The sequence below is a fragment of the Anabas testudineus genome, chromosome 23, assembly GCF_900324465.2.
Source record: "Anabas testudineus chromosome 23, fAnaTes1.2, whole genome shotgun sequence".
Lineage (NCBI taxonomy): Eukaryota > Metazoa > Chordata > Actinopteri > Anabantiformes > Anabantidae > Anabas > Anabas testudineus.
In genome coordinates, this window is record NC_046631.1 from 1,836,363 (window position 1) to 1,847,879 (window position 11,517).

Genomic DNA, 11,517 nt, shown 5'->3' on the forward strand with positions numbered 1-11,517 from the left:
TCTGCACAAAACAACTGCAAAACTGCAAGAATACAGTGATATTTGCAAAGGTATTATATATATATTAAACAAAATAAAATAGCAATGTAATTATTCTATGGGGTTATAGGCAATGGCTTTGATCACGCATCATCCTCACAACATGGCTCCTGTAAATTAACCTCACAACTGCACATTCTCTATTGAAATCTGAATGATCTGGATTTCAAAACACACACCAGTTTTAAATTTGAAATGTGATGTGGATGTCACCAGCTGATGAAAAAGGAATTCAAATGATATGTGCTGACTAGAGCAGAACATTTGCAATTTGAAAAGTTGATTTTTAAGTTATAGGCCCCACATGTGTCTGCTCTCTAAGCTGTTTATTGGTGATGGACTGTAACATATTATGTCTTCTAAACATTAGCAAGCGTGTGTGCAATTCAGGTGCTGTGGCTCCTCACCTTCTGCGCTACCTTTGAGGGGCCCTTGTTCTTACTTCCTTTGGGGCGGCCCCTCGGTCGCTTGGGGACAGGCTCTCCACTGGGCTCCTGAAAGAGAAGTGGAGGCAGGGGGGCATGACATGGGTGTCAAGGACAGGAAACAAAGCTTTGAACCCCCCATTTGGTCATTGCTTTATGGGTCAAGACCAAAAGAGGAACAAAGGTTGTGTGTGTGGGTGTGTGTGTGTGGCAATGATGTGCGCATGTGTGGGCACATACCATAGACGGAATGAATGAGAGACACTATTCAGTCTGCACGTTTTGATTTCACACTCAACTTCAAAACACTTTGCAATAAATATTTTTACTATCCTAAAAATCTGAACGCAGCCCCGGAGGCAACTTCATAGTTGCAAGATGCATCACATACTTCATTCAGCTCCAGCTCTGCATAAAAACAAGCCCTAGGCTGCTACAGGAAAAAAAAAAAAGTTGTTTAAAGCAGCCACAGTGCTCGGCGCAGCCTGTGGTCTCAATGAACGTGATTCTGGTGTGAAATTTAGTTTGGAATGTGACTCATCAATGAATCATACACATGGACAGTCACAAAGACGCTCAAAGCCCTCGCAGATATCCCGGTGATTCATGGCTTTTCTTCTTACTCATGTTGTCAATTAAAAGTCCTCTGCGAGTGCTAAGACTTGAAACAGGCATTCCTCATTGTTTTGCGCGGAAGCAGGCTACTATTCAGCTCACGAAGTGTATCAAAACAGCGGGAGCCCTTTACCCAACGGCGGAAACGGCGCTCGTTGGCAGGCAGAAATGTGCACCTTTGGCGTTGCCATACCTAGGGAGCGTGAGGGACGCGATGGTGGATCGGGCACCGTGAAGAAGTAGCAGCCAGTAATCCAGCTTTAGTTTTACTCTCCAACCTCAGTAGAGTGTCCAAATTTTATTTAAAACACACACACACACACACACACACACACACACACAGAGAGAGAGACGCGCAAAAGCGGCGTAAACATAATGTGAATTCAATCCTTCCTTACGCACAGATGCACAGCAGCGAGACCCCAACTCGGACTTACTTTCTGGGGCTTCCTCGGTCTCCCCGGCCTCCTCTTCTGGGGCTCCGCGGACCCCGTGGGCTCCTGGGTGCCGGAGCTCTCCCCGGCCTCTTCCCCGCGTCCGCTCATGGTTCCCGGTGCTGCGGCGCCTCCGTCCTCCCCGGCGAAAAGAAAAAGACTTTTTAAAAAAAAAAGGAAAGAAAAGGGGGGAAAGAGAGAGAGGGAGCCGGCGGGGATAGCTTCAATAAGCGCTTTTACAGCTCTGGGGTCCGCTTGAAAGTCGTCCACAGGCGGGGTGGGGGGGGGGGGTGGGGTTGGGGGACTGGAGGATCCGACGCGGATAAAGTGAGCCAGTGAGCAGCTGGAAAGTTTGGCTCAGCGAGCGTAAGAAGGCAGAACACCGGGGACATCGGAGTCCGAGACACCGAGGAGCTCCGACTCAAACTCGGCTACAACGCTCCGCGGCACCGGGCTGGATCGTGGAGCGGAGCGGGGCGGGGGGAGGCGTGACGGCACGACGGTGTGGGCAAAACAACCGCATCCGCACTCCAACTAAAAAAAAAAAAAAAAAAAAAAACAAGCTCCACTCAATGAGGATGAGATTTTTTTTTTCTTTTCTTCCTTTTGCAAAAGAAGAAAAAGAAAAAAAAAAGAAAAGAAAGAAATCATCTCTCCCGTGGGTGGATAACACAAAGCGGGGGGGGAGAGGAGGGAGCGGAGGGGGTCTGGATGGGAGCCAGAGAAAACAGAGAGGAGACGGAATCCTGGCAGCGGGCCACGCATGGCAGGCCCCCGTATTTATGAATTAAATTCACATTTTCACACGTTTCCAGAGGAATCCGCCGCCGTCGGACACCGAGCAGCCATTCAGAGTTCACCCGCGGAAAAACAGGCTGCAGCACGGGAGCAGAGGTCATGGTGCCGCAAAGTTAATCACCAGTGGAGAAGAAGAAGGGTACAAAAGAACTTGATCAAACAAATAAAGCTTTGCATTTTGCATGCATGAAATGAAATGTGCATTATAAATGTGAGCACTCTCATATTTGAAGACTATCTGATGTACTTTTTTTTTATACAGCAGATTTTGAATCTGCTGTATAAATCTGATTCAGAACACACACACACACACACACATAGAAGTACACAATATGTGTGCGAGAGGGGTTTCTCTGCAAATGCAATGCAGTAAAACCAGAACCGTGAACTGTTCCTGATGTGTCTGTCAAGGACTTGACTACACCAACTATGTCTGATGCCGGGAGGTGCACGTCAAACAATGCACAGGGCACATGGAGAATGTTTCCACTTGATGTAAGGGTGCGACCATAAGAAGCGTGGGCCTTTGAAGCACTCCACCGTCGATGCGGACTCAGATCAGTTACCCAAGAACAACAGGCACAAAGAATAAAGTGTCTTACGTGAGAGACCTTTCCCACGATCCTGTAGCCATGCTCTCCATGCTTTCACTGCATAGCACTGGGCCAAAAAGTAGCTCCGTACTAGGTGAGTATGTGCCATACTCTGAGCCTCGTGAAATGTAACAACGCTATCAGCAAAATGCACATTGTTGTGCTTTTATATCACCTCTGCATAACTTCCTTCCACAGGGACGATTTATTTAGGTTGTGGTTAATTCATAGCTGGTATTCACTTCATTCATAAAAAAAAACACAGCCCTTAGACCCCCAAAGAAGGGGTTTCTGTGCAGAACCCTCCCCTTCAGACAGAGCGGCGTCAGCATCAAACCAATACAATCAATGGCTGCACAGATCCATTACCTAAGGGTGGTTTCATGCACACGTCTCTGCTGGGCATGCGGCTCTATTTGAGCCAGCTGAGGCACAATGAAACAGGGAAATAAATGTGTTATTGCACTGAAATGGAAAGCTTTAAGTGGGAGTGTTTGTGTGTGTGTGTGTGTGTGGTAGAGTGAACCTTTTTTTTTTTTTTTTTTTCAGCAGCAGGGACACACACACACACACACAGCACTGTGGTTATATTGCTAAAGCCAGTGACCTTTCACCTTGTTTGGTTGGAGCACCCTTAAGGAGCAAACAGATACATGAAGGTTTTAAAGAAAAGTAATATTTTTACGCTTGTTAACTGCTTTAAATGCTGTTTTCTAATGAACCCCTAATCAGCAGAGTTCTTTCAGGAACTGAGATGAAAGGAACTCTTTATCTTTCTCTGTTGTAAATTATTGTTTTCCTCTTTCCTCTTATAGCAGACTGTGAAGCATTATGCAAATTAAAAATGTATATGCAAACTCACAAAAACACATTAAGCTTAATGATTACCTTCTGGTTGTGCAAATGTTTAACTCTGTATCTTCTAAAAAATATAAATATATAGATAAGATGCCATACGCATGAAATGAGGTGGTAAGCAATAAGAGTGCAAACGCATTCCCCGTGTTCTACATTTAGTTTCTTTAATGCAGCCATCTTTTACTGTGCTCACTCCGGAGATTCTCTCACATAACATCACGAGGCAGTCGACTGGAATGCTTTTCAAACTGTTTTCAAATGGAAGTCCCACATATGCTGAGCACTTGTTGCTATTCCTTCTTTCTGCCGTCCAACTTATTCGAGACCATCTCAACTGGGTTAAGGTCAGATGATTGAGAAGGCCAAGTCATCTGACGTAACACTCCATCACTCTCTTTCATTGTCAAATAGCTTGAACGTCGACTCGAGGCGTGTTTTGGGTCATTGTGCTGTTGAAAAACGAATCGTGGTCTTGAGGAAACTTTTCAAAGTTGTCTCTACTTTCTTAAGCAGTTTCTGATATAATGTGGATTTCTACATTCTAGCACTTTTCCACCACGTGGTACCAGCTTGACCCAACTCAACTATTTTGCTTTACCATCTGGCAAATCATGGTACCTGGTACTAGAAGTGAAGTGAGTAGAGTCGAGTTGAGGTGAGGAGCTACCATTCGGTGGAAAATGCTATTGGTGAGATCCAGCGCTACGTTGGCAAAACACAACTGACATGTCATCAAGGCAAACAACGGCTGCTTTGAGAAATCTACAATGTGAAGCATATTTGAAATCTTCATTAAACCTTTACTTCCTATGTGTGCAAATATGTACCAGGTAGTGGTGGGAAAAACGAGTCTTTGAACTGACTCAGATTCGTGAGTCTCGAACTCTAAAGTGAACGAATCATTTCGTTCATTTCGTTCATTTTCCAGCGGGTTGCGGTGTAACCCTCTAGTGGGCGATGTAAAAATGGCCGCGGTTCTCAGACACTATATAGTGAAGACAACATGGTTTGTTCAGCTGACAAATTATAATACACAAAATGCCACAAGCAATTCAAACCATGTGAAAACCTAGGAAAGCAAATACACACCACAATAAAGTGACTTGTGTTCCTGCATCCTCCCTGATATTGTTGTTTAACAGCGCAGCAGTGACTTTGTAGCTGTCACGTGACAAATGAACGAGAGACCGATCCATGAACGAGTGAACTGCTGCTGCAGCCTGAGCTGTGAACGATGAACGAGAGCAGTGAACGAAGAACGATGAACGAGAGCAGTGAACGATGAACGAGAGCAGTGAACGAAGAACGATGAACGAAGAACGATGAACGAGAGCAGTGAACGATGAACGAGAGCAGTGAACGAAGAACGATGAACGAAGAACGATGAACGAGAGCAGTGAACGATGAACGAGAGCAGTGAACGAAGAACGATGAACGAAGAACGATGAACGAGAGCAGTGAACGAAGAACGATGAACGAAGAACGATGAACGAGAGCAGTGAACGATGAACGATGAACGAAGAACGAGAGCAGTGAACGATGAACGAGAGCAGTGAACGATGAACGATGAACGAAGAACGATGAACGAGAGCAGTGAACGATGAACGATGAACGAAGAACGATGAACGAGAGCAGTGAACGATGAACGATGAACGAAGAACGAGAGCAGTGAACGATGAACGAGAGCAGTGAACGATGAACGAAGAACGATGAACGAGAGCAGTGAACGATGAACGAAGAACGATGAACGAGAGCAGTGAACGATGAACGATGAACGAGAGCCAGTTACTGCTGCCGCAGCCTGAGCGGTGTCGGCTGGTAGACGACTAGTGAAAGTTTAACTTATTGATAATGAGTTTAGACTTTTAAAGCAACAAGTAACAAGTTCCCGAAAATATTTACATGGTGCATTTATTGTGTCCAAAACGCGACATTATTATTATCATTATTATTATTGATGTTATTGTTGTTGTTATTAATAATGTTACACTTTATTATTTTATGGAGGAGAATAGCACAATTAACATGTTTATAATTTTCGAAAGTATTTATGTACAAACATAATTTACATTATTTACACAAAATCACTACACACATCTACAAGAATCAAAGACAACTAATTAATTATGATTCCATGAATAAATAATGTCTGTCGTGCGTCAGGTGACAATAAATCACCGTCAGATATCAGACATCATTCATTTCCTTGTTTCTCAGTCCACAGCTCTGTAGCGGAGCTCCAGCTGTCACGTGACAAATGAACGAAAGAATGAATCTGTAATGATCCGTATGAACGACTCGTGAACGAACTATAGCGCTGCTGACACAGAGCCTGAGCGGCCTGTTGTCACGTGACAAAAGAACGAGGAGCTGAGTCACAGTTGAGTGAGTCGTGAACGAATCATTTCTGTTTCCTGTCCTGCTGACTGAGCTTATGCAGCTGCTGCCATGTGGAGAGAGAAGGTACTGCAATGAACTGGAAATGAACGAATCACTTACTGAGAGAACTAATCACTCCCAAGTCATAGCAAAGATTCGTTCTTATTGAACGAATCGTTCACGACCGAAACAACTCTAGTACCAGGTCATTCCAGCGCAAGAAGATCCTGAATCTGTGAAATCTAGGTCCCAATAAAGACCTTAAACCTGAGAAGACCAACCTGAGCCACCTTAGAATCATTGATGAGTGAGTCTACAGCACTGTACGTTCAACGGGGATAGTGAGTGTGTTCATTAACAATTCCGAGAGCTGAACCCCAGTAACTTGCGTGCAGGGAGCTTGGAGGCAGATGCTGCATTATCTGCTTTGAGGGGTCCTAGAAATAGTAGCAGCATCAGCTGTATTTTTCACTAAGTGCATCCACAGTGTGGGGATTTATGTAGGGGTGAGCTATTAAAGAGGGTTCTTCCAACTTCAAATAATCTATTAGGAGTTATTAAATGATTCCTTACCACCCGGTGTGCTAAGGTTCTTCAAGGGTATGCTGAGCCTTGCAAATCCAGTAGGGCTGCAAAAAAATGGAAGAACAGGACAGATCAGACTATCAGAAATGCAATAGATGCTGTTTGTGCAGAGCAAAGAAACGGATTCATTACATTATGGATGATATCAGAATGGCAACATGCTGCAGGTCACCAATGAGGTGCAGGTCCTACAGTGGTAGGTGCTGTGAGGTAACATCAGGTTAGGCACCCGTCACTGAATCTTTGCTCTTCAGGGCTGTTGCTCTGCATTATTGTGACTTAGACGTTATTCAAATAGCTGCGTAGCTAAGAGAGCTAACGTCATGGTCTCCCAGGTGGAGTGGGAGATGAATGTCACACTTGGGGCAAATGGATGTTAGCATGAATATTTCCTCCACATGTGGAGTAGAATTAGTCATGAGACCGGGAAAAGCACCAGGATCCAGGAAAAGGAAAGACAATGAAGAATAGGACAGTAAGAATAGGTCCGGATATATAGGATGGCCCCTACGCCAAGCTGTCAATCAAAAGACAGAATATGAAGGGTTTTTTCATTTTAGTTTACTGTAAATTCAAAACATACAAGAATTATCTGCATGGGAGAAAACAGTGAGCACACCACACTGTACAGAGTTAGTTCAACGACAATACATGATGTCTGGGTGGGACAACAACAAAGCCACCTTAAGTGACCTTAACAATGTCAAGGTATAAACAACTCAACAGCTCTACAGAAGTGACATGCCTAGGACTCCCCCCATCATCAGTCAGTTAGAACTGAGGAAGCCTTACACATCTGGACCACGTCCAAGCATTATTGGTTGTTTTTCCACCAAAGTTGGGAAGAGGTGGAAGTGGAAGTGACTGGGTTCGGGGATTCCCTCAGAGCAATGAGGTAATCGTCAACATGGTGCTTCTGTTTTTTACCTCCACGTTCTCAGTCTGCTCTCTCGTTCATTTCTTCAGCTGCTCTTTGTTAACGAAGAAACGGGGGAAGGCTGATCGCAACAAAAAAAGTACAGTGAGCCATGCATGCATGCAGAACTCGAGCAAATTTGCCGTGGAATCCAGCCACCACACCCACTGAGGTCAGGGGGTCGCATTGCAACATAGAGGTCTCTCCCAAGGGCTCAGAGTTAGCACCCTAAAGAGACTGCTGCTGCTAAAGGCCTATTTTGCAGGAATCCTATCAGGTTTCAAAGGGACTTTCTGACAGTGTTCGAATGGTTTCAGAGTAATTTAGTGAATTTCTGTTTGCCTTCTAACGTGCAAACATCATTATCAATATCAGAGACACCTTCTTTTTTAAAGAGGCACCGGACTTGGTTCACAGTACTAGGCAGCCAGCTCCATCTGCTGGTGTCCAGGCCTCCAGGGCATCTCATAGTTCTCTCACGGACTGCGTTTCTGCTTCTTCTGTTGGATTTTCTAGCATTTTAATTTTTATATTCCTTGCATGAGGAAGGCTCAGTCTACAGCGGGATAGACATGTTGCAGTAGTGACAGCAGCAGCTCGTTGGACAAACTTCACTGTCAAAGCCAACACACAGGCACATAGGTGTCTTTCTTTTCTCATGCTCCAGGCCCCGTCTCAGACAGCGGATGTTTAAATTTGCACTAAGCCACGTTAAGTGTTCAGGGCATTGTTATCACTTTGGGACATGAACATGAACACACACACATATAACACATATCTCTTACTATACTGCTACTCCACTGACTAGATTCACTCTGCTCACCATTACCAACCCTCCACGTGGATGTGACCGCATTTAAATGTAATTTTAAAGTTAAAGATTTCTATGCTTAATGCTACAATTCTAAACCAGCGACTTGAAATCAATCCTCCCTGCTATGCTCTGCTCTGCTGTTCCCAGGCAAGTAAAAGCTAGTTGTTGTCCTCGTCTTCAATCGTGTAGCAACAGCAATTCCCTCTATTTCCTGTAGAACACAAACACGTACAGCCAGTGAATGAAGTGAGGTATAGAGAGAACAAAATTACTAGTCTTATTTTGGCAGCATGCAATAAACCACAGGCTTGTGAGTTTTTCCTTGAAGGTGAGTGTTTTTCCAAATGTTTCCAGAACGCCCGAGATGTTCCCAACGCGCTCGCACACAAGTGTCCTCTCTCTCTCCCCCGTATGTGTCACACACAAGATCTCACAGTTTATCATAAACCAGCCTCCTCCGGGTCACACAGAGGCTTTGTTTAGGCTGCAGAGAAGTCTGCTCTGTTCTTCAATTAAGCCTCAGCCACCGAGCGGCACATGGAGGTCGTCCCTCTCACACTCAACTGTCCACAAGAGCCTGGAGGTTTGTTGCACATTCCTGACCACCCCGCAATCATTTCAAGCCCCGCTCTGTTCGCCTGACAGAGAAAAATACGCCGCCACTTAGCCAGACCCTCCTGGAAAAAAAACACATTTATTTGTCCAAGCAAAACGACGGATTTCCTCCTATTTTCCCAGTTCCAGTTCGTTTCATGCGATGCTTACGTGGTTCGCCCTGTGAAGTACTTCACACGTTGACTTTTAGCGTTTTAGGAAACAATTTATTCTTTCGATAAAATGTATCGTTGGTAAATTTGTACTGAAAGGAAAGGGTGTGACAGTCATTACGTTTTTGGCCTGAGATGACGATGATGATGATGATGATGATGATTAAAAGCCAAGTCCAGAGGAAGTCTTCACAGTCTTAATGAAATTCTGCACAATCAATGCAATTTAATTGATTTGATTGAAATTCATTTACTTGAACTGATTGAATGCAATGTCAGAAATATGTTCTCTGGCCATGTCTTGCAAATTCTTTAAAAGTCTCTCCTTGAACTCAAAGATGAACTGATTAGATTTTGTCAAGGTCACTGTGACCTCATGTACAGTGGCGAGAACAAGTAGGTGAACTTGTGGTTTTTCTCCATTAATTTGTCTTAAAACATGATCTGATCTTCATCCAATCCAGTGGTAACAAATAATATGTGTCTGAAATAATAATACAAAAAATATTCTAATCAGTCATGTCTTTAGGTATCTATATTTTTATGTCTATATAGTGCTCTGTCCACCACCCTGTACCACCCATCAAGGTTTACCAGACCCAATTAGAGGACGTGTGTGGCCAGAGCGGCTCTGGGGGGTTCTGTTTTGAGAGGTGGAAGGACAGGGGGATGGTGGGATAGGGGTTGCGGATGGCTTTGGAGAATGTAAAGAATGTGAGAGCAGACCTTTTTAGGGTCAACAAGGTTACTATCCAAACAGCAAAAACACTCACCAGTCCATACTGACATTATCAAGCCGGAGGTGGAACAATTACTTATTAGTGTTTTCCTTTTTTTTTTTTTTTTATTCTGTTAGTAAGACGAGCAGGAAGAGGAAGTTGTAGTAGTGGACAGCTGCTACAGTCCTAGTACTACGACTTTGGGGGGTTCAGTGTCTTGTCCAAGGACACTTCAATATGTGGTCAGGAGCAACCACGAGCCGGAAGTCCAACCACTCTGCAGGTTGTGGACAGCTGCTCTACCAACGTACCCACAGCCACACTATACAACAGAAGTCCATTAATAGATAGTTTACAGGCACATCAACTAATCAGTGTTTTGCATTTTCACCTTTCACCTCTTTTTGGAATTTAACATTATGGCTACGAACTGGTTACGACCCGACTTCCCTCACTCATCTGTAAATAGATCGTTTCCTCTTACCGATGCCCTCTCCGTGTTTGTGTGACTGCAGGATGCAGGTGACACGTTGTAAAATGTTGGCGCTTGAGATGCTCCAGCTGCCCTCCCACACCCCCCAACCCACCCCCTACTTAAGCCACCTCCCCATCCCACCCAACTTTACACTGCCCCTCTGCAGTCTAAACACACCTCACCTTGTAAATATTCCCTTATCCAGAACGTAAACGTTCTCTCTCTGCTGAGGCTTAGACGCCAGCTTTTCCCACAGTCGGAGCTGACTGATGTCACACTCACACACTGCACGCCAGCCACAAACTCCACACCTCCAACCTCTAGTGACCTCCAGTGTTTAGAGTAGCACCACGTGTCTGAAGGCCTCTAATCTAGTAATAGCTGCAAACTGTGGACAATCAAAAACACTGAAGCTGCTCAGAGACCAACAGAGAACATACTGCACAGTGTTTATTCGATTATAAGAATTTGTAATTCCTATTTATTATACATTTCAAAACTTCTTCCGTGTGAATACCTTTTTTTTTTTTTGATAAATAAATAGAATATTATGCTAAGAAAACAAACTTTATTGAATTATGTGTAAATTCATACTTGGGTGCATCTTGACTTTAAGAGGTCATGTTGAGGAAGAAAGAGCCTGCAACAGCTGGTTGTACAGTAATCCCCCTTCCTGGTTGTCATAATTATTGATAACATGATGAGAAATGAATCGTGTTTTAAGAATCCCTAAACAAACAGATTACAGCAAAAGAAAAGAGGCCTTTAGCGCAGGGAGCTGATGTTGAAGGAGAACTCTGGTCTTAAAGATTTTAAAGTGAGAAGAAACGCTGTACGTCTAGATTAATCGTGTAGATGTGGGCTTATGTGTAACTCATGCCAATAAATAATGGGTAACAACGATGAAGGGAAATTCATGACTTCAGCTACACTCCAGCTGTGCAGATGTGCATGTTACTCGACCAAGCACTTATCTCCTCCAGGAAATAGATAACGTGTGCCAGGCAAACATTGACTTTTCATGCATGAATGGAAACCCTTCAGCAGGATGCAGGTCAACAGATAAAGACTGTTGTGCTGCTGCACTTATCTGTACGTAG

At 44.1% G+C, this 11,517-nt stretch overlaps 1 protein-coding gene across 2 annotated transcripts in view; it reads right to left on the bottom strand.

The window, feature by feature from the left end:
- Positions 1-6,766, bottom strand: part of hmga2 (high mobility group AT-hook 2) — a 28,768-nt gene extending 22,002 nt beyond the window's left edge. Inside the window, exons 1-3 of one of the 2 annotated variants that reach the window (XM_026364135.1) lie at positions 6,715-6,766; positions 1,517-1,651; positions 447-533 (exon numbers count right to left, since the gene is read on the bottom strand). In XM_026364135.1, the coding sequence (XP_026219920.1) occupies positions 447-533; positions 1,517-1,624 (195 nt within the window). In that variant the 5' untranslated portion in view covers positions 1,625-1,651; positions 6,715-6,766. Of the gene's footprint in view, positions 1-446; positions 534-1,516; positions 1,955-6,714 lie in introns of those variants that run through there. The other variant, XM_026364134.1, reaches the window with a different exon arrangement.
- Between the last annotated feature and the right edge of the window lie 4,751 nt (positions 6,767-11,517).